The sequence below is a fragment of the Ambystoma mexicanum genome, chromosome 13 (assembly GCF_040938575.1).
Source record: "Ambystoma mexicanum isolate Mex_15411 chromosome 13, UKY_AmexF1_1, whole genome shotgun sequence".
NCBI lineage: Eukaryota > Metazoa > Chordata > Amphibia > Caudata > Ambystomatidae > Ambystoma > Ambystoma mexicanum.
The window spans coordinates 677,498,424-677,525,315 of NC_090938.1; the positions used below are offsets into that span (position 1 = coordinate 677,498,424).

Here is a 26,892-nt window from a genome sequence, read left to right on the forward strand (position 1 = left end):
GGTCTGGAATATGGAATTCTGGGGCATTCATCTTGGGTTGTAGAAGTCACGTAAAGTCTTTTTACCTATTATAAATATAGCCTATCCATCTAAGGTGTTCATAGTTTGCTTTTTCCCTAATTGTGTAGGGTAGCCTCACCTCGCTTATAGCCCATTTGTGTGTCAGCCATATCTCGTACTTACCCTATTATGTGTAAAACCACACCTCGCCTATTAACTGATATCATTTTCCTACCTGCAGTTAGCCCTATTGCGCCAGCTAGCCAAATTCTGCTTTTAGGCTATTTGTGCCAGGTAGCAATTCTCTGCTGTTAGCCCAATCGTGTTATGTAGCCACACTCGGCATGTAGCAATTGCAAGGACCACCCACACGTGAGTAATATTAATGACTCTAAAGGTCATTAATATTATGAGACAACAGCTGTTAGGCCCAGTGCTAGAGTATTCTGCAGCCTCAGCTGATAGGGCCGCTGGTAGAGTATTCTGAGGCCTCAGCTGATAGGGTCTCCGGTAGAGTAGTCTGAGGCCTCAGCTGATAGGGCCGCTGGTAGAGTATTCTGAGGCCGCAGCTGATAGGGCCGCTGGTAGAGTATTCTGAGGCCTCAGCTGATAGGGTCTCCGGTAGAGTAGTCTGAGGCCTCAGCTGATAGGGCCGCTGGTAGAGTATTCTGAGGCCTCAGCTGATAGGGCCGCTGGTAGAGTATTCTGAGGCCTCAGCTGATAGGGTCTCCGGTAGAGTAGTCTGAGGCCTCAGCTGATAGGGCCGCTGGTAGAGTATTCTGAGGCCGCAGCTGATAGGGCCGCTGGTAGAGTATTCTGAGGCCTCAGCTGATAATGCTGCTGGTAGAGTATTCTGAGGCCTCAGCTGGTAGGGTCTCCGGTAGAGTAGTCTGAGGCCTCAGCTGATAGGGCCGCTGGTAGAGTATTCTGAGGCCTCAGCTGATAGTGCCGCTGGTAGTGTATTCTGAGGCCTCAACTGATGGGGCCGCTGGTAGAGTATTCCGAGGCCTCAGCTGATAGGGCCGCTGGGAGAGTATTATGAGGCCTCAGCTGATAGGGCCGCTGGTAGAGTATTCTGAGCCATCAGCTGATAGGGCCGCTGGTAGAGTATTCTGAGGCCTCATCTGATAGTGCTGCTGGTAGAGTATTCTGAGGCCTCAGCTCATAGGGTCTCTGGTAGAGTAGTTTGAGGCCTCAGCTGATAGGGCCGCTGGCATTCTGGAGTCTCCGGTAGAGTAGTCTGAGGCCTCAGCTGCTAGGGCTGCTGGTAGAGTATTCTGAGGCATCAGCTGATAGGGCCGCTGGTAGAGTATTCTGAGGCCTCAGCTGATAGGGCCACTGGGAGAGTATTATGAGGCCTCAGCTGATAGGGCCGCTGGTAGAGTATTCTGAGGCATCAGCTGATAGTGCTGCTGGTAGAGTATTCTGAGGCCTCAGCTCATAGGGTCTCTGGTAGAGTAGTTTGAGGCCTCAGCTGATAGGGCCGCTGGCATTCTGGGGTCTCCGGTAGAGTAGTCTGAGGCCTCAGCTGCTAGGGCTGCTGGTAGAGTATTCTGAGGCCTCAGCTGATAGGGACGCTGGTAGAGTATTCTGAGGCCTCAGCTGATGGGGCCGCTGGTAGAGTATTCTGAGGCCTCAGCTGATAGGGCCGCTGGGAGAGTATTATGAGGCCTCAGCTGATAGGGCCGCTGGTAGAGTATTCTGAGGCCTCAGCTGATAGGGCCGCTGGTAGAGTATTCTGAGGCCTCAGCTGATAGGGCCGCTGGGAGAGTATTATGAGGCCTCAGCTGATAGGGCCGCTGGTAGAGTATTCTGAGGCCTCAGCTGATAGGGCCGCTGGGAGAGTATTATGAGGCCTCAGCTGATAGGGCCGCTGGTAGAGTATTCTGAGGCCCCAGCTGATAGGGCCGCTGGTAGAGTATTCTGAGGCCTCAGCTGATAGGGTCTCTGGTAGAGTAGTCTGAGGCCTCAGCTGATGGGGCCGCTGGTAGAGTATTCTGAGGCCTCAGCTGATAGGGCCGCTGGTAGAGTATTATGAGGCCTCAGCTGATAGGGTCGCTGGGAGAGTATTATGAGGCCTCAGCTGATAGGGCCGCTGGGAGAGTATTCTGAGGCCTCAGCTGATAGGGTCGCTGGTAGAGTATTATGAGGCCTCAGCTGATAGGGCCGCTGGGAGAGTATTCTGAAGCCTTAGATGATAGGGCCACTGGTAGAGTATTCTGAGGCCTCAGCCGATAGGGCCGCTGGTAGAGTATTCTGCAGCCTCAGCTGACAGGGCCGCTAGTAGAGTATTCTGAGCTCTTAGATGATAGGGCTGATGGTAGAGTAGTTTGAGGCTTCAGCTGATAGGGCCACTGGCAGAGTATTATGAGGCCTCCGCTGATATGGCCGCTGGTAGTGTATTCTGTCGACTCAGCTGATAGGGCCACTGGTAGAGTATTCTGAGGCATCTGCTGATAGGGCAGCTGGTAGAGTATTCTGAGGCCTCATCAGAAAGGGCTGATGGTAGAGTATTCCGAGGCCTCTGCTGATAGGGCCGCTGGGAGAGTATTATGAGACCTCAGCTGATAGGGCCGCTGGGAGATTATTCAGAGGCCTTATATGATAGGGCTGCTGGTAAAGTAGTTTGAGGCCTCAGCTGATGGGGCCGCTGGTAGAGTATCCTGAGACCTCATCTGATAGGGCCGCTGGGAGAGTATTGTGAGGCCTCAGCTGATAGGGCCGCTGTTAGAGTATTCTGAGGCCTCAGCTGATAGGGCAGCTGGTAGAGTATCCTGAGGCCTCAGCTGATAGGGCCGCTGGGAGAGTATTGTGAGGCCTCAGCTGATAGGGCCGCTGGTAGAGTATTCTGAGGCCTCAGCTGATAGGGCCGCTGGTAGTGTATTCTGACGCCTCAGCTGATAGGGCCGCTCATAGAGTATTATGAGGCCTCCACTTATAGGGCCGCTGGTACAATGGACATCGCTGTTGCTGGGAGACGGCTTGCTACTATAACAATAGTGGGTTTGTGTAAGAGGCAGGACTGAGGGAAACGTTCAGGATGCCAAGCATAGGTGGAAGGCAGCAGCAAACCCACAAGGGTACTGCTGAGTTTGACCATTTCGGGAAGGTTTTGCCACGTAACTGAGTGCAGCAGGTGCACAGGAAGAGGAGGAGGACTAGCTGGAAAAGTGAGAAAGGAGTAACCGATGTTTGCTCTTGGGGGGGGGGGCAGCATTTTACCAGTCCTGGGAGACCATCCAAGGCCACAGTAGCTCGTAGCGATAAGAAATTCTTTTCTCAGCTCAAGTTATCCTATAAAAGCTTGTGTTTTGTGGGGCGGAGGTTAGGTTTCTGCCTGAAGCTTAGAAGGAGGCATGCAGACAGCTTTTGTATTCCATTTCAATGTAATAAAACAGTCTCTAATCCTTGATACTCTTTCTCCCACGATGCAAACCTTCCTTCATCAGGTGGCTGCGTGCTTGCCCTTGGTTTCTGGCGGGTCAGTGACAAGGTAGACAAGATTCAATGGGCATCTTATGGTTGCCATAGCAATATCTGAAGCAAAGATCGGATGTCCTTTTGAATAGTAAGGGCCCTATATGTCTCTTATGGCCTAGGCTGATCCCACATGGCCTTTGCATAATAAGCAGTGGGTGGCTCCAGTACCTCAATAAGAATAACTGTGTAGGGGTTTCAGCAATAAGAGGTGCATTGCACCCTACAGATGAAGGCCGTGTGTAAGCAACCATCTCATTGGCTGACAATTGGCAACAGCGGTCATGCAATGGTCTTCTTGTTAAAGGAGATTGTGCTGTAATGTCCAGCAGCACTCTACGAATGTGTGCTCTTCGGGTATCCCATGATATGCCTTCATAAGAAAGCATCATTCTCTCGTTGTCTGGCCCAACAAGTCTATCGAAGTCAATGACAGTGCCGGCCTCGAGGGGGCAGCCTTTGTGGCAAAGATGCCATGGTTGATTTCTGCAGTGGACACTATCCTCTTCCGTCACCGTGGCTTCGAGCATTGAAGGCTTCTGCATGGAAGTCTCTCAATGACAGTGAAAGGCTGGTGATGGCAACTTGGCACCCAAAGAGAAGCATTTTGGGAAAAGCCATTTTTATGGATGGTAGTGTCGAGAGGATAGCTCAGCGGCAACGTGCTTGCCTTGGAAGCAAGACGACACGGAGCAACACAGGTTCGATCCCTGGGTCCGCATTTAGAAACCTCTAGGTATGAAGCGCGTTACAAATAGCCAATCATATCAAATGTATTGTGCAGTGAAAAACTGAGATAATGGCTTTGCCTCGTGGACTGTGAGATTTTATCAATATCAACCTCACTTTTCTAGAGGATGTGGATTTTCACCAACGATATCGTTATCGCCTCGTTCCTGAATTCTGTCTCCATGAACCTTGGAGATGCCAATGGCACCCCTTTTTCAGGGGTTAAGAACCACACTTAATAGAAGCTACAACTCCTGGTGATCCTCTGTGTCCTCCGACATGGAAAGAGCTGCCATGGCGTCGTTATGATCAGTGCGTCCTTTGGCTGCTTCTTAGGGTCTTTGGGAAGAATCCATTCCTCAGAAATGAAGAGTGCCTGGGGAGAGCAGCCACTGGGAGTTCAGGTTGGCCTTGAACACTGTAAAGCTGGTCTGGCAGAATGCCAGAAAGACTGGGGCCATGGTGGGGGAAAGTGTAGTAGTTGCTCGTGCTTCCGCGAGCTCTTATCTAAGGTTCTACGATAGAATGTTGAGGGGTTAAGGTTCGGGGGGGACAGTTGGTGGAGGGAGAGTGAAAGGAGCAGGGAAGAGATATGTACGGCGTTCGGGTTTGAGAATAAAGGCTTAAATAACTTACCTGTGGAGGTCTCGTTATTACACTGGCGACGAGGATCTTCAAACCCGACCCACGCGCCTTGCCAGCCGTACACATCATCCGGTACCTCAGCTGATTTCTGGGCTGCGCTCCCGGACGAGGTCGAGCGCGGGCCCCGGCGTGAAAAGTGTCAGCTGGGCCAACGCTACTTGCCTTCAGCGGCCGGCCGAGCCGCGCTCCCGGAGGAGGTCGAGCGCAGCACACGGCAAGGAGTTCAGCCGTGCTACGGCTGAGCGGCCGCTGCCACTAGCAGAGGATCCTGCCGGGCCGCGCTCTCGGAGGAGGTCGAGCGCGGCACACCGCAAAGAGTGCAGCCGTGTTCACGGCTGTGCGGCCGCTGTCAAGCTTAAATCCTGCCGAGCCGCGCTCCCGGAAGAGGTCGAGTGCGGCTTGTGGCGGGGTGCGACAGTGCCGTGCGGTGCACAATAATACTAGGGAGCAGCACAGGTGAGAGGAGGACCCTGGGAGGGGGCAGAGTCCGGCGTTCTTCGTAGCTGTGAAGACGCAAATTATACACGGATGCCCTGTTGTTCGGCTCCGCCCACCACATAGGAAGTTAACGGAAGGCTTCCTGTTCAAGGGTGGGTGTGTCTATATTACTCGAACTGCAAGGAGAGGAGAGTTAACTACTTGTGTGCTGGCATTGAGATACTGTGCTTTCTATTTGCTACAAAATATAGAGGAGGGAAGTGACTGGAGCCTGCCTTTAACAGTATTGTGCATATGTGAAGGTGGAATAATCATCTTGCTAGTCTGCCGTGTTGAACAAGTTACTTAAACATTGTTATTCACGGAAGAGCGCAGAGAGTTCAGGTGTTTCATAGCATAGACCTCAGTCAGTGGCTATGTCGGATCCAGTGACTATGCAGCGCAGCAATGCACGTCCTCCTCCGGCCTTCCTCCCCAATCCGGGGGAGCCCCCATTGCATGGGAGCTTTGGGTGGACACTTTCAAAGTATATCTGAGAGCGTCAGGGGGTTCCAGAATGTCTGATGATGACAAGGAAGCGACCCTACTCAATTGCCTTGGTACGGAGGGTTTAAGGGTGTTCAGACACCTTCCGGGCCAGGATGTTATGGCTTTGTCTTCAGGAGAAGGAGATGGTGAAGGGGGGCAGGCAGTGATTTTGGCATTTGAGACTGCTCTAAAAAAACTTGAGACACGTTTTGGCAAAAGAGCAAACATTGTGCTTGAGAGGTATCATTTCTTTTCAAGGGCACAAGGTTCTGGCGAGAACATTGATTCGTATGTGACGGCACTGCGCACCCTCATTTCTACTTGTAAGTTCACGGGCATGGCAGAAGAATACATTCGTGACCAGATCATGATGAGAACTAGTGACTCGAAGGTTAGGGAGAGGTTGTGGACAGAGAAGGATCCTCCGTTGGAGAAAGTAATTGAAATAGCCCGTGCCCTGGAGGAGTCAAGGAAGAGTGTCAAAGAAGTGACGGAAAAGGCGGACATTGTACACATGGTTCAGCCACGCAAAAATGAAGAAAGTCGAACCAGGGACAAGGATCAAAGAGTCACGCCGAATAGCAGAGAATTCTGCAAGAAATGCGGTTGGAGGGGTCATATTGCGGGTGCAAGGGAATGTCCTGCTTCTGCCGTTGTGTGCAGAAAGTGCAAGGGAAGAGGACATTTTGCCCGCATGTGTAAGGCTATACCACAGAAGGAAGTGGTGCGGATGGTGGACCCCGAAGAAGATGATAACAATGTAACTGTTGTAGGATATGTTAGTCCTTCTGCTAGGGCGGATTTGCTTCCAAAAGAAGGTGCACTGTTGAGTGTGGGACCGTCGGGAAAAAGTGCGTGGGCTACTCTTAATGTGAATGGAGTTCCACTCAGTGTGTTGGTTGACACGGGTTCTCCATACACTATGATATCTCCTGAGATGTATAAATCTAAGTTCCATAAGGAGGTGTCTAGTCTTAACCCGTCTGATATTAATCCTTGTGCGTATGGCCGTGTTCCAATTAAAGTATTGGGATATGAGTGGGTTGAAATTGAATTTCATGGCAGAAAAGCCAGAGGAAAACTGTATGTAGCTTGTAAGGGCGATCCGGTTATTGGGTGGGAGGAGCAGGCTGCTCTAGAGATGGAGATTCGACCTGGCAAAGCTGTCCCGGTTTTGTGCGTAAGCAAGGAAAGAGAAGGTAGTTTGCGTGAGGGAAGTGTGGTGTCAGCCGATAATCTCCAAAAGAAATTTCCATCAGTTTTCTCCTCCGTCCTGGGCAAGTTGCGGGGTTTCTCACACAAGATCGTGCTCAAGAGGAATGCCGTTCCCGTTGTGCACAGAGTTAGGCGTGTACCAATCATGGCACGTGAAAGTCTTCAGACAGAACTTAAAAAGCTGATGGAGGCTGGTGTAATAGAGGAGGTAGAGTCATCAGAGTGGTTAGCCCCGGTTGTATTGGCACGTAAAAATGATGGTGGTATGAGGATGTGTGTTGACCTAAGAGATTTGAATTCAAGTATCTGGATAGACAGGCATCCCTTACCGAATATACAGGAAATGCTTTCACTTGTGGGAGGGGCATCTTGTTTCTCCACCTTAGATTTGTCATCTGCCTATCACCAGGTGGATTTGCACATTGAATCACGACCTCTTACATCGTTCATTACGCCATTTGGAGCTTTCCGTTTCCGGCGTATGCCATTTGGTTTGGCATCCGCCTCCGCTGTTTTCCAGCGGGTGATGCAAAAGTTGTTTTGCGGGGTGGATGGTGTGGAATATTTCCAGGACGATATCTTGGTGTGGGGCAGGTCTCGTGAGGAACACAATGAAAGGATTCTACGAGTTTTGGGCATTTTGGAGAAGAGTGGTTTGACGGTCAAATTAAGTAAGTGTAAGATAGGGGTGGAGAGTGTGACTTATTTAGGACACACCCTGGATGCCAAGGGGATACATCCCAAGGCTGAGTTGGTGAAGGCGTTATGTGAAGTATCTCCACCCACCAGTAAGGACCAATTACGGTCGTTTTTGGGATTGGCCGAATATTATAGTAGGTTTATTCCCACGTACTCCGACAAGACTGTGGCCATGAGAGCGTTGCTCAAAAAGGGCGTACATTTTGAGTGGTCAGGGGCATGCCAGCTAGAATTTGAAGGCTTGAAGGCTCAAGTGGACCAGGCTCCATCGTTAGCTTCCTTTTCTCCATCTAGGAAGACGGTTTTGACAGTGGATGCTAGTGAGTATGGTGTAGGGGCAGTTCTTGAACAGTGTTTTGATGGATCGTATCGCCCCATTGCTTTTGCATCTAGGGTTCTTAGTGAAGCAGAACGTAGATATGCTGTCATAGAGAGGGAGGCCTTGGCAGCTGTCTGGGCATCCAAACATTTTAGAACATTCTTGTGGGGAGTAGAATACACATTACGCACCGATCATAAACCCCTAGTGCATGTTTTGACGTCTAAGGGTTTGTTCCAGGCATCGTCTAGAGTGATGCGCTGGATGGCGGACATGAATGAGTATAATTTTAAGGTGGAGTACTTACCTGGCAGTAAAAATATGGTTGCAGATGGTCTATCTCGTTTTCCCCGGCATGATGTAAGTGCGGAAAACTCAAAACAGGCTGTGATGAGTGATGAATATGTGTTGGTGGCCAAAGTGTTTCCGGCAGTAAATGAGCAGGAATGGGGTAGAGAATGTGCGATGGACCCTGTGTTGAACAAAATCAAGACTGCTCTTACTACAGGTGCAGGCAAGGATGAATTGGACAAGTCGTTCGGACAAGTATGGACAGAGTTGTCTGAAGGTCCGTGGGGCATTGCCAGGGGTACCAGGTTAATACCACCTGAATCTCTTAAGGCCAAGTTGGTGGAGTTGGCTCATGAAGGGCATCTCGGGAGATCCATGACGAAAAGAAGGCTGAGAGAAGGGTATTGGTGGCCCAAGATGGATGAGGAGGTTGAGAAGGTAGTTAAGGATTGCATGGCTTGTTCAGTCAGTGATAAAAGTAAGACAACGTCGCCCCAACCCGTACAGCCTGTGGAAGTGCCGCAAGAGGTGTGGTCAAAAGTGGCAGTAGATATTATGGGTCCCATGGACACCTTGGGTGGAGGTTTCAGATATTTTGTGGTGTTAGTGGACTATACCTCTAGGTGGGTGGAGGCCACGGCCTTGTCCTCGGTCACCACTGAGAAGGTGATTGACTTCTTGTCAGCAGTGTTTGACAGGGAAGGGGTTCCGGCTGGAATAGTCTCAGATAATGGTCCCCAATTTGTATCAGTCACCATGCAAGAGTTCTTCTCCAAACTAGGAATTCGTCACCATAAAGTGGCTTTGTACAATCCAGAGGCCAATGGATTAGTTGAACGGATGAACAGGTTTGTGAAGGGGGCAGTTCAGTTGGCCATCGCAAATGGTTTGCCGTGGTGCAGTGTGGTGACTGAAGCTCTAAAAGCCTATAGGGTTACCCCTTCTTCCTTTACTGGAGTGTCTCCTTTTGAGTTAATGAGAGGGAGAAAACCAGGATCTAAACTAAGGGTGGCCGCTCTTGGGGGTGGTGTACAAAGTCGCATCAACATGCAGGAGGTTCTGGACAAGGTGCGTGTTAAACAATCCAGTTTTTGGGAATCTCAGCTTAAAAAAAAGAAACCCCTGCGTGTACAAATTGGTGATCTTGTAGTGGTGAAAAATCCAAGATTTGTAGCAAAGGGTTTGTCCAAATTTATGGAACCAAAAATTGTGACCAAAGTAGGTCATGGATACGTTAAATTGCAAGATGGTACCAGATGGAGTTTGAGGAGGGTGGTCCTTGTTAAGGGAAAGCTGGCGGGGACTAAGGAACTGTGTTGTGAGGGAGGTGGGGATACAATAAGAGTTGATCCAGATTATGCCTCTGAGGATGTGGTTCCCCTAGAGAGGGATAAGGATATGGCTGTGCTGGTTGGGGAGGATGCTCGGGTGGGGCATGGTAGGAGGCAGGCGTCTGCCTCGGAAAGTGATGATGTTGTGCCATTAGAAGGAGCTCATGATGCTAAAGGGATGGATGTACATTCTGAGTGTGATTCTGATAAAGGTGCTTTTGGTTTGACTGGTGTGGATGTAAGGGTTGCAGAGGAGTTGTCAGTGCTTGCATCAGATAATGCAAGCATAGTTCCACACGGAAGGGGACAGTGTGGAAACTCTGTTCTTGTGGAGTCCTCCAATCAAGTGAATAATCGCCCAAACCGTATAAAGAATATTCCAGCCAAATACAAGGATTTTGTTTTAGAATTTGCAGATGATTAATGCTTGGACTGTAATCATTATCAATGTTCCATATAGATAAATATGCCTCTTATTGCATATTAAGGATTCTTTCTGTCCTACCTTACCTTACCTATGTTCATAATTAATGAATGTTCATTATGGAGGTTTACAGGGGGAGATGTGTAGTAGTTGCTCGTGCTTCCGCGAGCTCTTATCTAAGGTTCTACGATAGAATGTTGAGGGGTTAAGGTTCGGGGGGGACAGTTGGTGGAGGGAGAGTGAAAGGAGCAGGGAAGAGATATGTACGGCGTTCGGGTTTGAGAATAAAGGCTTAAATAACTTACCTGTGGAGGTCTCGTTATTACAGAAAGCATGTGCATAACTGGGAAAGGTGATTTCTAGCCAGGCGCAGTGGGGTCAAATCCCACGCCCAGCCTGTTATCAGCTTTGGGCCTTGTTTATTTACAAATCCTACAGTAGAAGTTGCTTTTTTTGTGCCCCTCAGATCCCATCAGAAAGATAAATCAGCGAGTGAGGCGCTTGCCTCAGGCACTGGACATGCCTGCAGTTCACAAGTTCAAATCCCAGTGGGGCCGACTCAGCCCTTCATGCTTTATAGCTGGATAAATCCAGGTGCACTGAACAGTGTAAAAAGGCCTATTATTACAGCAATTGGAGGCGGGAGGACGCTGTCATGAAGTGCTATGTAAATCTGGTAGGAAGCTGTCATGAAGTGCTATATAAATGTGTGAGGACGCCGTCATGAAGTGCTATATAAAAGTGGGAGGACGCAGTCATGAAGTGCTTTGTCAAAACATGCTATTGTTATAACGATGGCCAGAATCTGCATTGTACCTAGGCCTGGCTATCTGCCTGTTATGTAGACTGCAAAACAAAGGAGGTTATGGCAGGAAGATTTGGAATTAATCGTAATCTCTGGCATTGCTCTGAGCAGCCCTACAGACCATGGTTCTTCGCCTACCCAGCCATTACAGAAGGGGAAAGACCACATGCAAATAAGGCTTGGTCCCACCTAAAAAGGCGCTGTCCAGCCTGAACTGCTAGGTCACATCCCTTTTGCACAAGATCACAAGCATCCCCAGACATGCTTCAGCCTCGTTGGTCATCATCAGTTAGAGTTGCTTGGGTCTCTAGGCCCAGCAGGCACCGGACCCACGTCTGGGCATACCCGTCCCACTCAGGGTTACTTATGCAAAACAAAAGAGGTGTTGGCTGGAAGGTTTGGAATTAACCCTAACCACCGGCATAGCTCTGGGCAACCCTCCAGACCATCATTCTTCAGACTGCAACAGATCCAATATGCCACAAACTAACTATTGACCAGAGCTGCTTGGTGGCAGCAGACCACTCCTGCGCGTGCAGCTCTTACTGGCTCCCCATCTCAGGCCATCTGATTTTTAAGGTGCACTGCAGAGGGTTCCTCTGCTGGTGAAGGGTCACTGCTAGTGCCTGCCTGGAGCGTCATGCCTTCCCGGTACCAGATCAGTCTTCTCCCTGATCTTCGAGAAACTGAAATAATATGTGGTTTATCGGGACACAAAAGACGGCTGTTTCCTGGCAAAGTCATTCCACTGTTGACCGCATTGCCACCAGGGTCGGACTGGGGCATAACATTGTTTCAGGCACCAATGAAAAAGGGGCCCACTGTTGCAGATGGCAATTTATTCCTTTTGTGACAGACTGATTAGTACCCAAGGGGACGTTTTTTAATCAAATGCAATGCAAATTGTGCAATTTAAATAATATTTATTCAGTAACAATGGTCTAAACTGCCTGCCTCATAGTGAAGTAACTTATCAAGCTGAACCACATTGGCCAAAAAAGTAGCCAACCGTGACCCAAAAAATTGGCCCACACTAGCATTTTGAGTTTTTGGTTCGGGTATTGCCATATTGCCCTATAGGCCATTTCGAGCCTGATTGCCAATTAAGATCTTAAGTAATAGCGCCAAGAAGGCTTTTAGGTGAACCTGTGCACCAAGAAGCCTTTTAGGGGTACATGTGATCTACAAATTAATAGAAATGCTACAGAGGAATGACTCGAAGCATTGCAACCTCGGTGTCATGACCTAATGAAAGCGAGCGGACTCGTCATAGTCATCTGAAATTGGCATTTTCTATGGGTACATGCCAGAGACTTGTCAGATGCATAGAAGATAACATTGAAACAAACATATAGAACATGATATTTGCAGGGCGCATCCTCCACTGGGTGTCGAACAGAAGGGCTCCTTCTAAAGTTTCCTCACATCCTGGATGGCCAAGTCCAGGAGGATGGGTGAGGAGAAGCTACAGCCTTGGCTCTGAACATGATGGCATGTGAAGCTGGAGTCCAATCAAGAAGGACTCTGGTGTTCCTGGTGACGTCATCATCAGGGGCCTTGTTCCAGACATTGCCTCTGTCGACGCCCACATGTTTTTTTTTCCATACCTTTTCAAGACCATTCCGATAGAGCCACTAGATGGCAGGATTGCGCAAAGCATGATAACACGTGTTTAAAAGTATTTGCCAAACCTAGAAGATACATTCACCTCTTACTTCGTTCTAGGTCAGCAGTGTTCCGGTCCTCAAGAACTCCCAAATGCACCAGGTTTTTATGATAAACACGGAACATGCAAGTTACTTCCATGGAGAGTCAATGGCCCTCATTCCAACCCAGGCGTTAAGGGTTTAACGGCGCCGTTGCCGCCGTTAACCCTTAACGCCTGATTTCCACCTTAACGCCTGCTTTTAGCAGTCCCTTCCCCTACAGAACCCTCACAATCATACCCCTGACACTCACAAGAATTGACTACGCAAACAGCCTCTACCTAGGAATGCCGGAAAGACTTACCAAAAAACTCCAAAGGGTGCCAAATACAGCAGCCAGGATCTTATTAAGACTAAACAGAAGAGACGACATCACTCCAGCACTGAAAAACCTACACTGGTTACAGTAAAAAAGCACATCACATTCACAGCACTCTGCATTACCCACAAGACCTTGCAGAGACAAGGAGTGGAATTCCTCCAAGACAAGATTAGCCGGTATCGCCCAGGAAGGGAACTGAGATCCAGCAACGACCTACAAATAGAGGCAAAACACTGAAAAAAAGGAAATTTATCGGAACACCGTTCTCACGTCTAATTGCTAACATCTGGATCAACATACCCAAAGAAATTAGAACCGTAGAAGACCACATCACCTTGAAGAAACTGCTAAAAACCTGGCTATTCAGCAGACAAAGATAACCCCGAAGGAACACCGGCAACAACACCACCACAAACAACTAGAAAAGAGATGAGATGGGTCAGAGAACAACAAACAAGGGCCTGCCTAGATACCGTTGAGTGGCAACCAAAGAGCTGCGCTAGAGACTCCATCAAACTGACGACTTACTAATCCATTTTGCCTTCCTGCTCCTACAACATAACTGATGCCACTACACCAGACCTTGGACTAGCCACACTACACATAAACAAACAGAGAATTAATACTATGTTCACACCCAGCATATCTTGATGCTGGAGCACCCCTAGAGTGAACCACCCACATAGTCCATAAAACCATCAACAACGCAACTACACACCAAGATACCGGATTATCTTACAGATACGGCCACCCGTGACACTGGATCCCTCATGGACACTATCTAACCAGCGTGCACGGCCAAACCCACAATAACCCACGCAACACACTAACACCAACACAAACACTACCACACACCCGAGTCACTGAATCTTACCCATATGGTTACAATGCACGAGGCCTCTCGTTCAAACTACCACATGCAAAACAACACTCACAGATGCCCGTTCCTCCTGGTTCTGAACCTATCCTGTCACCCTATCCCCATTACCCTCCCCACAACCCCCCCGCCTCGCTTGCAGAGACTGCCCCTGGGAGGTTGCGGTGTGTGGTATGAATCATCATAACATAACATTGCTTCATTTGGCCAACATAGAGGTTCTCAGTACAATCATGGCCCCTTCCATGCGGTGTGGATCTCGGGGAGCAGAGGGGATGAAAAGCCCCTTCCATGCGGTGTGGATCTCGGGCAGCAGAGGGGATGAAAGGCCCCTTCCATGAGGTGTGGATCTTGGGGAGCAGAGGGGAGGAAAGTCTCCTATGTGGGGTGGATCTCGGGGAGCAGAGGGGATGAAAGGCCCCTTCTATGCGGTGTGGATCTCGGGGAGCAGAAGGGATGAAATGCCCCTTACATGCGGTGTGGATCTCGGGGAGCAGAGGGGATGAAAGGCCCCTTCCATGCGATGTGGATTTCGGGGAGCAGACGGAATGAAAGGCCCCTTCCATGCGGTGTGGATCTCGGGGAGCAGAGGGGATAAAAGACTCCCTTCCATGCGGTGTGGATCTCAGGCAGCAGAGGGGATGAAAGGCCCCTTCCATGCGATGTGGATTTCGGGGTAGCGGAGGGGATGAAAGGCCCTATCCATGTGGTGTGGATCTCAGGGAGCAGAGGGGGTGAAAGGCCCCTTCCATGCGGTGTGGATCTCGGGGAGCAGAGAGGATGAACGGCTCCTTCCATGTGCTGTGGATCTCGGGGAGCAGAAGGGATGAAAGGCCCCTTCCATGCGGTGTGGACCTTGGGGAGCAGAGGGGATGAAATGCCTCTTTCATGCGGTGTGGATCTCGGGGAGCAGAGGGGATGAAAGGCCCCTTCAGTGTGGGTTGGATCTCAGGGAGCAGAGGGGATGAAAGGCGCCTTCCACGGTGGCGTGCAGATAGAGGGAGTTGAATGAAGGACACTTTCAGGGTGTGGTGGTCAGGGTGTTGCAAGGGGGAGTCCTTCTATTGGGCTGTCGGGATGAGGTGCTTGATGGAGGGCTCGTTCTACCAGGATGGGAGGATCAGGTGGCTGAATGGCGGATTCCTCCTGGGATCTAGGGATCAGGTGGTTCAATGGAGGAGTCCGTCTACTAGGGAGGGGGTCAGGTGGTTGATGAAGGACTGCTTCTTCTGGGATCTGGGGACCAGGTGGTTCAATGGAGGAGTCCTTCTACCAGGGAGAGGGGTTCAGGTGGTTGATGGAGGGCTGCTTCTTCTGGGATCTGGGGACCAGGTGGTTCATTGAAGGAATCCTTCTACTAGGGAGGGGGGTCAGGTGGTTGATGAAGGACTGCTTCTTCTGGGATCTGGGGACCAGGTGGTTCAATGGAGGAGTCCTTCTACCAGGGAGGGGGGTCAGGTGGTTGATGAAGGACTGCTTCTTCTGGGATCTGGGGATCAGGTGGTTCAATGGAGGAGTCCTTCTACCAGGGAGGGGGGTCAGGTGGTTGATGAAGGACTGCTTCTTCTGGGATCTGGGGACCAGGTGGTTCAATGGAGGAGTCCTTCTACCAGGGAGGGGGGTCAGGTGGTTGATGAAGGACTGCTTCTTCTGGGATCTGGGGAGCAGGTGGTTCAATGGAGGAGTCCTTCTACCAGGGAGGGGGGTCAGGTGGTTGATGAAGGATTGCTTCTTCTGGGATCTGGGGACCAGGTGGTTCAATGGAGGAGTCCTTCTACCAGGGAGGGGGGTCAGGTGGTTGATGAAGGACTGCTTCTTCTGGGATATGGGGACCAGGTGGTTCAATGGAGGAGTCCTTCTACCAGAGAGGGGGGTCAGGTGGTTGATGAAGGACTGCTTCTTCTGGGATCTGGGGACCAGGTGGTTCAATGGAGGAGTCCTTCTACCAGGGAGGGGGGTCAGGTGGTTGATGAAGGACTGCTCTTTCTGGGATCTGGGGATCAGGTGGTTCAATGGAGGAGTCCTTCTACCAGGGAGGGGGGTCAGGTGGTTGATGAGGGACTGCTTCTTCTGGGATCTGGGGATCAGGTGGTTCAATGGAGGAGTCCTTCTACTATGGAGGGGGGTTCGGGTGGTTGATGGAGGGCTGCTTCTTCTGGGATCTGGGGACCAGGTGGTTCAATGGAGGAGTCCTTCTACCAGGGAGAGGGGTTCAGGTGGTTGATGGAGGGCTGCTTCTTCTGGGATCTGGGGACCAGGTGGTTCAATGGAGGAATCCTTTTACCAGGGAGGGGGGTTCAGGTGGTTGATGGAGGGCTGCTTCTTCTGGGATCTGGGGACCAGGTGGTTCAATGGAGGAGTCCTTCTACTATGGAGGGGGGTTCGGGTGGTTGATGGAGGGCTGCTTCTTCTGGGATCTGGGGACCAGGTGGTTCAATGGAGGAGTCCTTCTACCAGGGAGAGGGGTTCAGGTGGTTGATGGAGGGCTGCTTCTTCTGGGATCTGGGGACCAGGTGGTTCAATGGAGGAATCCTTTTACCAGGGAGGGGGGTTCAGGTGGTTGATGGAGGGCTGCTTCTTCTGGGATCTGGGGACCAGGTGGTTCAATGGAGGAGTCCTTCTACTACGGAGGGGGGTTCGGGTGGTTGATGGAGGGCTGCTTCTTCTGGGATCTGGGGACCAGGTGGTTCAATGTAGGAGTCCTTCTACTACGGAGGGGGGTTCGGGTGGTTGATGGAGGGCTGCTTCTTCTGGGATCTGGGGACCAGGTGGTTCAATGGAGGAGTCCGTCTACTAGGGAGGGGGGTTCAGGTGGTTGATGAAGGACTGCTTCTTCTGGGATCTGGGGACCAGGTGGTTCAATGAAGGAATCCTTCTACTAGGGAGGGGGGTCAGGTGGTTGATGAAGGACTGCTTCTTCTGGGATCTGGGGACCAGGTGGTTCAATGGAGGAGTCCTTCTACCAGGGAGAGGGGTTCAGGTGGTTGATGGAGGGCTGCTTCTTCTGGGATCTGGGGACCAGGTGGTTCATTGAAGGAATCCTTCTACTAGGGAGGGGGGTCAGGTGGTTGATGAAGGACTGCTTCTTCTGGGATCTGGGGACCAGGTGGTTCAATGGAGGAGTCCTTCTACCAGGGAGAGGGGTTCAGGTGGTTGATGGAGGGCTGCTTCTTCTGGGATCTGGGGACCAGGTGGTTGAACTGGGGAATCATTCCATGAGGGCATGGACCTTAGGCGGCTTGAGTGGTTGGCTATTTTCACCGGGGAGTGTATGTCAGTGGGGGTGAATTAGATATTCCCTCCAGAGGGGCATGAAGATAAGGGAGAGTTGGATGTGATTATCTTTCATGGATGTTTCACTTGCATGAAGGGATTCTGGTCATCGTGACACCACTGTCTGGGGGGCAGGCTCCAGATCACCAATCAAGTGAAGCTTTGCTGTGGTTTGCAGATGAGGCCGGGGAGGGGCGTGGTCAGAACACATGCAGGAGGGAAGTGATTGGCCTGCTAGGATGACCATATGCTGCGCACTCGCTGCTCTAAAGCCGGCCCTCAGGGCCTCCACATATCCTCACCTCACCAGGCAGCGCGCGCTCGAGAGGATCACTCACCTCCTGTGGCGATGGTAATCTGGCGGATGTAGTGTCCATAGTAGGGGAAGTCGAAGGAGAGGACCAGCCTCTGCAGGAGAGGGAGAAGGTGGAGAGAGCAAGACAGTGTTAGAGAGCGGAGATCCCTTGCATAGCTTACATCTAGACATGTACTCTGCATGTTTCATGAACCGCAAGAAGTCCATGGAAGCCAGCCCCAATGTGGGTTCTTTTTTGGGGGGTTTGCTTTTTTTACCCATTAAAGTCCTCCTGAACAAAATGTAACCCTTTACCCCCCAAAAACAAGCATTTGATGCCCATTTTTTAGATGGAAAAAATTCGATGGAATGGCATTAAATGCAATGACCAGATACTAACACATCGACAGCTGGCAATATTTTGACAGGCGTGGTGGGCAAATGCACCAACCCAAAGGGGGGCATTTTGCAGGGACTGTCTGACGATGTGCTGGGTGGGGGGGCATTTGGGAAAGCGATCTGGGGGCCTCTTGTCTACTGCTGGGAAAAGTTACCCAGCTGTAGACAAGGGGCCCCCACATTTTGTCGTTGACAAATGGGGGAAAACGTGTCTGCATAGGTCAACCACAATATTGTATCGCTGTGTTTTGTTTTTTGTAAGTTTCCAAAGGGAAAGGGCAGTGGAAAAACCATAGAAACCTTTATTTTTATTTTTACAAGCAGTACCAGCTGTTGCAGTTTTGTATCCGAGGAGCTCATGTCTGATCACACCATCAAAAAATACCTTAAACTATTGGAAGAATTTCTGAGAAATTATCGGATTTCCTCCACACTCCTAAGTGGCTGAAAATGTCATGTCCTAAGTGACTCTAATCCTAGAGTAGGAACATCATTCTGACCTTTCCCCTTTAACTCTTAATGCTGAACCCGGCTGTGCCTTTTTACACATGTGTGAACATAGAGCTGCTTCATGCAGAGATCAGGTTAACCCATGTCAGGTCTGGGCATTTCGCCCAGGGGTTATATTTCTTCCTAGCAGCCTGACTCTGGTGTTTTCCCTTTTTTTCTTCATTTGACCGACTACAAATACCAGAAGGCAGACACATGAAGACTGGGGGAGGTGCTTGACAAGGGCCACCTTGAGACCTGTCCACTTGTGCCTTGAGTCCAGTGAAACATTCATAAGTCAAGGACTTTGGGGGTGTTGCACATGTGAGTCACACACGTGACAATCAAGGATATGTTCCCTGTTGAAAATTGCAACGGGAGATTTCCCTACTTTTGTGACTGAGGTTGCATAAAGTGAGCAACGCCTTCAACATCATTATTTGCCAGGCATGTTCTATGCCCTATGCCAAAGGGCAGAGAGCAAGCTGAAGCATGTCTGATTTTCACGGGAATACTTACTATGCCCTGCACAGCAGAACAAAGAAAGGCAGCCAACAAAAAAGTGCGTGGGTAAGGGTGGGGTTTGGTGGGGGGCTGAAACCCTAAATGACCACTTATGAAACGCTGTTATTGTCTTCTGCGGTCTCTAACAGGCAGTGCGGCCCACGGTGGTGAAGGCAGGCGGAAAGGAGGGGGCGGGGGTCTTCTCTGAAAGGGATTTCTTTTGGATGATCCCCGATGCAACAATGTAGACACAATCACACAACGAGATATTCACACGTCATTTAGGTCCCTAGTCAATTCTCCTGAAGGAAAACAATGTACATGGAAGGATGCATATTTTAGATTTGAATTTAAACAGGGCCCAGGGGTTCAATTAAACATGGCCCTCCCCCCGCACCCACCCCCCCCCCAGCTATTGTTCCCAAGCGTACCAAAAAAAAAGCTGCTTTTTAATTTAAAAAAAAAAAAAGTTGCCTTCGAGCAAAGGCATCTATAGCTAATTAACGTATATTACTCCCTCAGTGAGAGAAATTGTATATAATTCACATATAATCTACGGAGGAGAAATGTATACATGCAAACTTAAATAAATAAATCGAGCTACCCAGAGTGTCATGTATGCATTTTCACCTTTAGATGATGCTGTGAACCTTATATGATACTGTGCCAAATCGCCAGTCTGATGGTCTCAGGGCGTCTAGGCGCGTTCGTAAGATGGGTATCCACAATGAAATAGCATTGGCATGGTCCTTACTCATTGCCCAGCAGCCCACAACTGCACATCATAAGCTCAGATCCGGGCTGTAACACCCATAACGGCCCGCACACATAAGAGTGCATGCACGCGCTAGTCACTGCTCTGACTATCTCCACTGACCTGGACTCTGGTCCCCGGGGGCGTTGAGACCAGACCAATGGCGAAAGCCGCTATACAAATGCCCGATGGCATTACATAGCTCTTCCCGCTCATCTCCTCCCACCCACTCACACATACCCAAGCAATGCATGCAGCCTGCACAGTCCCATCGCAGGCCTAGGATGCAGCCTACCCATGCTGGGCACCCACCCAGGGCTACACCACGAATGTATCTCAGATTGAAGGACAGGCAGAGATGGGTTCCTGCGTTACCAGGCAAGATGCTTCATCCCCGAGAAGGCTGGTGATTGGCTGGTGGTGTCCGCGAGCCTGAGCAAGAGGCTGCAGGCAGCTATCAAAGATGTGCAGCACAGACCAAGGGGTTAGTAAATGGGAAACGGCCAGGGGCAGACTGGCCTGTAGGGAATTCTGGAGATCACCCGGGAGCTCTCTGCACCCTGGGCCCCTTTTCTGTGGTAACCTACTTATTCCCAAATTCTCTCATAGGAAAGGGGTTGGGCTTGCCGAAAATGTGCACTAGGGGGCCACTTTGAACATTATTTCTGGGACCTCTTTTGGTTGCTAAAGCTGGGGATCAAGTAGAAATTCTGTCTTGGAAATGGCGGACGGGATGTCTGTTGGCCAGTCTGATGTGCCTGGTTACAGAGGTTGTGCGCGGCCAATGTGGATAGGCCTCAACACACATGGATGGGCGTGGACGGGGAGGTGTGGGGTTGGTTTGACTGGGCTTGAGTCAAGTGGAAGGGCCTGGACAGAGAGGATGGGTCTGGATGGGCCTCAGCATGTATGGGCTCTAGCTGGGAGGCAATGGGGCTCTGTATGTGGGGGAGGCACAGGGGGGTGGGGCGCAAGTAAGGATGCACGGGTAGCAGAGGAGCTGGGATGGGTAGGGGGGGTCAGGGGAATGGATGAGGTCCAGGTGGGGCGGGGGGATTAGGGTCCAGTAGAGGGATCAGCAGTTGCTGGGATGTTCTCTTCAGGTGCTCCTGAAGTGTAGGATGGGGGAGGGGAGTGTGTGTGCCAGAGATAGGGTGCATAGGCTCAATGGGCAGGTTTCCTGTTTATTGGTTCCTTCTTGCAGTTATCTGCCTCCACATTGACGCTGCTGTGTCTTCTGCTGCTGCTCTGGCTTGGCGCCCTGTCCTCCAGAGATGTCGTGTTTCTTGGGCAGGTAGAGTGCTGTCTTGGACCATGAGGACATGGATGGAAGGAATGGGTTGTTTAGCGTTGATGGGCCTGGTTAGACTGTATGGGCCTAGGCATGCTGACTGCATAGAAGCCCGACTCAGTGAGTGTGTCAAGTTGGAGGGACCTGGGTCTCATGCATGAGCTTGGCCCGTGGCATACATAGATAGACCGAGGCCGGGTCAAATGGGCCTAATAGGGGGCATGAGCGTAGGCTAGATAGATTGATCTAGGCAGGGTGCATGGGCTGGGCAGGATCGAAGGGCCTCTGCTTGACACACCACATAAGACAGGGTTGAGGGGCCTCAGTGAGGTGAATGGGCCTAGACAGGTTAGGTGTGTCTCCGCAGAATGGATGGGCTTGGGCAGATGCGCTGGATCATAGTGGATGGGCCTCTGCATACTGGAGAGACTTGAGGATGCTTAACCTGAGTGTGGTGCAATGAGGTCTCTGGAAGTGGTGCACATTATAAGAATGTATTAATAATAATAATATTAATAATAATATTAATAATAATACTACTAATAATAATAATAATAATAATAATAATAATAATAATAATAATAATAATATAATAATAATAATAATATTATGAATAATGGTGGGTGGAATGATGCAAGATGGATGAAAAGGGACACTGCATGGACTAATGTAAGGCAACCAGTATGGGGTGGAGTAAATCGGCTGGGGGAGGTGGCGGGCCCGAGAAGCGGCCTGGACCTCATGGAAGAGCTTGGGCCGCCTGATTGGCTAGGGGCATGAGGATGAACATGGGCTGACTGGTCAAGCCTAGGGGAGCCCCTTGTCAGCAAAGGTGACCTTGATTAGCGTGACTGCGTCTCAGCAGTCCCTCTTGGGTCCCTAGCGGGGCCACTCACCGAGGCCTGCCGGTGTGTGTTGGAGAGGATCCCGTGAACCTTCGGCTGGGTCCCGTTCACCTCACTGATATCCACCCACAGCTCTCGACTCCGTGCTTCGTTAGCGGCGTACACGCGGGACACGTAGTAGTGGTGATTGTCCTCCTGCAGTGGAAAAAGATACAATGTGAGCACAAGAAGGAATGGCGAGGTCAGAAGGTCAGCATCACTCAGTGTCACAGTACTCTGTGCATATAATTCTGAGATAGAGTACAAAATACTCACCTCTGTGACTTGGCGTGTCTAGACTCCTCGACTGGGGTGGCCCAAGTGGGGCACTGTCTTATATTGGGGTGGCATGAAGTACGAGTGCGCGTGTACACACACACACACACACAGCCGCTTCTGAATAGCATTAATGTACTATTTGTCTCTACTACCCATATCTTCTTTAATTATTAACATTAGTGGCTTACATTCCTGTGTTTAAAGTTTGATGATCATAGTTTAGGAGAATGGGGTGGCACCCGGTGTGGCCAATCAGATTCCAGGGGGAGCACGTGCCACCCCAGGCCACTCCCTGGACACGCCACTGGTCCATCAGCCACCCTTCATCGAGATGATTAGGGCAACAGCCCAGTGGGGTGGAAGACTGGATCGCTGGCTCCGGGTCCCAGGTTTCTGACCCAGGGGGTGTGGGGAGGTGTATATAGAGGGGTGTCAGCCGCTCGGCTCCTTCCTCCAATGGCATTTGCCTAGGGGCGTTGTACGATGTTGACATCCGCAGTAGGAACTATTGGGGGGAGGCGCACTAGCCAAAGTGGTGATTTTTTTCTACTTCTTTGGCACATCACCATTGTGCCAACTGCAAAACCACCCATCTAGGCCCCCTACGTTGACTAGACTAATGCGCTACACAATAGTGTTGCTACACCCAATTACAGTAGCATTCTGCCCTCATGGTCCACTGCTTACACCAACATGACTAGTTTAAGTGTAGAGCCTCGCCTTCTCTCCTAGAGGGATAAGAAGACAGGGCACACAGGACCTCCTGGGGCGTTGCCATGGGTGACTGTGCTGAGACCTCCACATCATAGTCCCGGGGACACCACACATCTTAGATAGTTAAAAGACAAGCTTTTTTCATTGATTAAGTGACGGGCGATCTTGGACATGGGGGGGTGCACCCGCCCTCTCACTCAGCCCAGTTCACCAATAAATATGGTCTATTAATTATCAAGAGCCGCGTTCCAGCATCATTATTGCACACGTTATTGCGCGCCTTGCGTGCCGTGGTTTGTGGGAAAGACGTGGGACACCTCTCGGGTTTTGTCTGCTTCCTGAAATCCCATCACAATTTTCCACAAATTAAACTGAAAGCAGCTTAATCCCGGGGGCAGTTTTCAGGCCCGCGGACGTCCTGGACCCATCCCAGTGCTTCCAGCCCCTCCCATGGATGGCATCAGGGGAGTTTTTCTGTCTGCACCACGCTGTCAATATGTTGACACTGAGCGGGAGTGGTGAGGGGGTTATCTAAAGAGAGGCAGTGGAACTAGGGGTGTACATGTTACTGCCGGTCAAGTGGCACAGCGAGTAGAGTGCTCGCTTTGACATTTGTGCAGAGCCCGCTAATGCAGGTTCGAATCCCGGCGGGGTCAAACTCAGTCTCTCATCCTGCCGAGATCGATTAATGAGCACCACTCGATAAATGAGCACCACACACCGTGGGTAATAATGAGCAGCGCTCAGAAGCGCTATATAAATGCCATATTATTATTACTGCAATGAGTAGCTTGTGGTTAATCCTACTTCCTGGCTCCCCCGTTCCGTCAGACGCATGAGGAGATTAAAATGTGTCTGCTTACAGGAGTGTGGGAGGCAGCTAACTCGATTCCCCACAGAGCTGGCCAAGGTTTCCCTTGCGCATCTGGCGGCCGCCTCCAGAGCTGACTATGCAGGCATATTGCTAGCAGAGCGCGTCTGCGAATGCCCACCTTGCAGCCCTGCAAATTACCGTGATCACTGAGTAACCACTCCACTGACACTCCTGGACCAGGGGGGGGAACTGGGGCGTCAAGGTGTCTCGGGCACCAATGAAAAAGTGGCCCACAGTTGCCCACAATTTACAATTACAATTGGCTATTCATTCCTTTTGTGACAGACTGAGTAGTACCCAAGGGGGAGTTTTTTTGATGACATGTGATGCAAATTGCGCATTTTAAAGAATATTTATTCAGCAACACTGGTCAAAACTACTAGTCGCATAGTGAAGTAACTTATCAAACTGGGCCACTTTTCTGGTCAAACTGGCTAGTGGGTGGTGTGCAGTGGCTAGAAGATCTTGTTGAAGAAGGTAAATGGATCAGCTTTAAAAGATTGAAGCAAGTTAAAGATCTTAGAGATTGCACAATGGGAGAGTACAGGAAACTGAAAAAAGCTGTAGGGAACAAGATTCCGGATGGCTACAAGAGATGGCATGATTGGCTGAAAGAATATAAATCAGAAGGTGGCATGGCTTCGAAAGTGTACAAGAATCTTGATCAGTATAAAGAACCAAACTATGAATTACTATCAAAATGGTCAGACTTATTGGACTCAGAGATGTCGGAGGGCAGATGGAGGAATCTGTGCAGGAATGTGGCTCTAACATCCTTGAATCTAGGAGAAAGGTGTAGACAGATCAAAATTCTAAACAGAGTTTTCTGGACACCACAAAGTTTGCGTGCTAGAGGCTTGACGGATTCGAGTGCATGTTGGAGGTGCAAACATGCTACTGGTTCTTTTGAGCATATGATTTGGGATTGTTATGAACTAAGGTCTTTCTGGAGTGAGGTCACTACGAAGATGAATGAAGTTCTTCTGATGCATTTGGACTTTGATTATACGACGGTAATTTTGGGTGAGGATGACATGGTGGATGATCTCTCCTTTCCACAGAGGTGTTGGTTTTTCAGGGCGTCAAATTCTGCCAAAAAAATGATATTGAGAAAATGGAAAGGTGATGACAGACCGACAGTTTCAGAATGGATGGATGATCTGAAACAAGTATCCAGAATGGAAAGATTGATTTTATACAGGGTTAAGAAAATGAATTTGTTTGATCAAATTTGGGGCCGTTTTTTGGATTTATAAGACTGTTGTCTACATGGTTTAAATCAAATCTGTAATTTTCCTCTTTTTAAGGAATGTGTATTAATTAATGTGATGATCCTGATTTGTATTTATTTTCTTTTTTTCTTTTTCTTTTCTGTTTTATGTTTACTTATTGGTTATATATTTTGAGATGTGTTATATTTAAAATTCAATAAACATGTATAATAAAAAAAAAAACTGGGCCACATTGCCCAACAAAAAGTGGCCCACTTTGACCCAATAAATCGGGCCCAGAGTAGCATTTTGCGTTTTTGGTTCGGGCATTGCCCTATAGGACAGTCCGAGCCTGTCCTTGACCTTTAAGGCATGTCCATGGATGGGTATGCAGTGATAAAATCATGGTGTAAAATGTTGCCTGTGCAAAAAATCGCAGCAAAAATGCTGTGGTTTGACCCAGTAAAGGTGTACCCCATTATACCATTTAAGGGGAGCGGGTGTTGCGGGGGTGTCCCCTGCTTCCCTTAAATGGTATAATGGGTCCGGGTGTTGCGGGGGTGTCCCCCGCATCCTTAACATGGATTGCAACGGCAAAACCACAGCCTTTTTGCAGCGATATTTTGCGTCCACCGCCATTTTTGCTGTGATTTTAACACATGGAACCCATGGATGCCACCGGGAGAAGAGAGCTCACTGATCTTATGGCCTCCAGAATACTGGAGGTTACCCAATGTCCGCTGGAGGATTTACTGGCCTGATTTTCTGGGCTAGGACCACCATATTTGATTGACTCTTTCTGTACTTTCAAGGCCTTCATTCGATCAAGTAAAATGCAATGCTGCCACTAATGCCTGCAGTGTCGAAGGACTTAGCAACACCCGGGAAAGGAATTGGAAAGAATGTGAGAAGGAAGATGGTGTGAATCATATGAAAATCTGAAACTGACCTTTGGTAAGAATGATGCCACGCCACTGGGGAATGTGGTCATATGTGTTCTCTGTTTAATGCCACTGCCACTGGAGGATTTACACGCATAGCACATACAGTCCCAGGAGGAAAGCTCAGTGGCAACATGCTCACCTTGGAAGCACGATGACATGAAGCAATACAGGTTCGATCCCCGGGTCCGCCCTTAGAAACCTCTGGGTATTTAAGCACGTTATAAATAAGCAACTAAGACACCAACAAAAACAAATTCTGTAACAGCACCTCGATGCCCCCGGGCTGTGTGAGCGCTTTAAAAATGCAAATAAATAAAATAAATACAAGCCAACATTTCTAAAATAATATTGAGATCCTCACATGACAGGGTTTTCAAACGGGTATGTCCAAGCATCGGAATCCATCAACACGTATTCCCACCACATCATTTTGAAAAGAGAAACTCTTCCAGTTCATGGTATTATTAAGGTATTTATTGAGCATGGACCTATTTTCGAGAAGCAACTGAGTGCTTTACAGCGGTATACAACAGTACAGATGCATAATATAGTGCTATACAGAGGTAACAACAGAACAGATATACAGCAAGGGGTAGTATAGAGAGGGGCACAGAGGAGGGGTAGAGCTTTACCGGGTGGCGGGGAGCAGAGGGGTGGCCAACGTCTAGCGAGTCGGGTAGCATGAAGGGCGACGTGATGGCCTAGGTGTTGAGGAGGAGAGGTTCCTTGAAGAGGTGGGTCTTGAGTTCTTTTCTGAATGGTACAAGCGTGGCAGCGAGTCTGATGCTGACGGGGAGGAGGTTCCATAGTCTTGGAGCGTAGGCAGAGAAGGCCTGTTTTCTGGTCCTTTCCTTTTTGCAGCAGCGGATTTCAAGTCTGCGCGTGTCCTGGCTTCTGGTGGCGCGCTGTCCGCAGGAGATGCTGAGCTCCTCCGCGAGGTCGTTGGGTGACTTGGTATTAGGATTGGTCAGCTTTGTTGTGGGGCGGCCATGAAGGCATAATTCTCAGCTCTTTTCCAAGGCCTCTTGAAGGAATGGTCGACTGTGTTGCAGATCGGCCATGTTCCTGGGTATGTACCGTAGTCTACTTCCCCTTCCATAAGCACGTAGGATAAACAATTTAAAAATATACTACAAAAGGGCTATGACACTGCTTTACTCTTTTCTATCTTTCAA

The 26,892-nt window shown here is 49.7% G+C and overlaps 1 protein-coding gene across 1 annotated transcript in view; it reads right to left on the reverse strand.

Moving 5' to 3' along the window:
- The window catches only part of PLXDC1 (plexin domain containing 1), a 264,724-nt gene that overhangs the window by 107,407 nt on the left and 130,425 nt on the right, over positions 1–26,892 (reverse strand). The window contains exons 3-4 of the mRNA XM_069634701.1: positions 21,708–21,851; positions 17,418–17,487 (exon numbers count right to left, since the gene is read on the reverse strand). Of these exons, the coding sequence (XP_069490802.1) occupies positions 17,418–17,487; positions 21,708–21,851 (214 nt within the window). The remainder of the gene's footprint in view (positions 1–17,417; positions 17,488–21,707; positions 21,852–26,892) is intronic.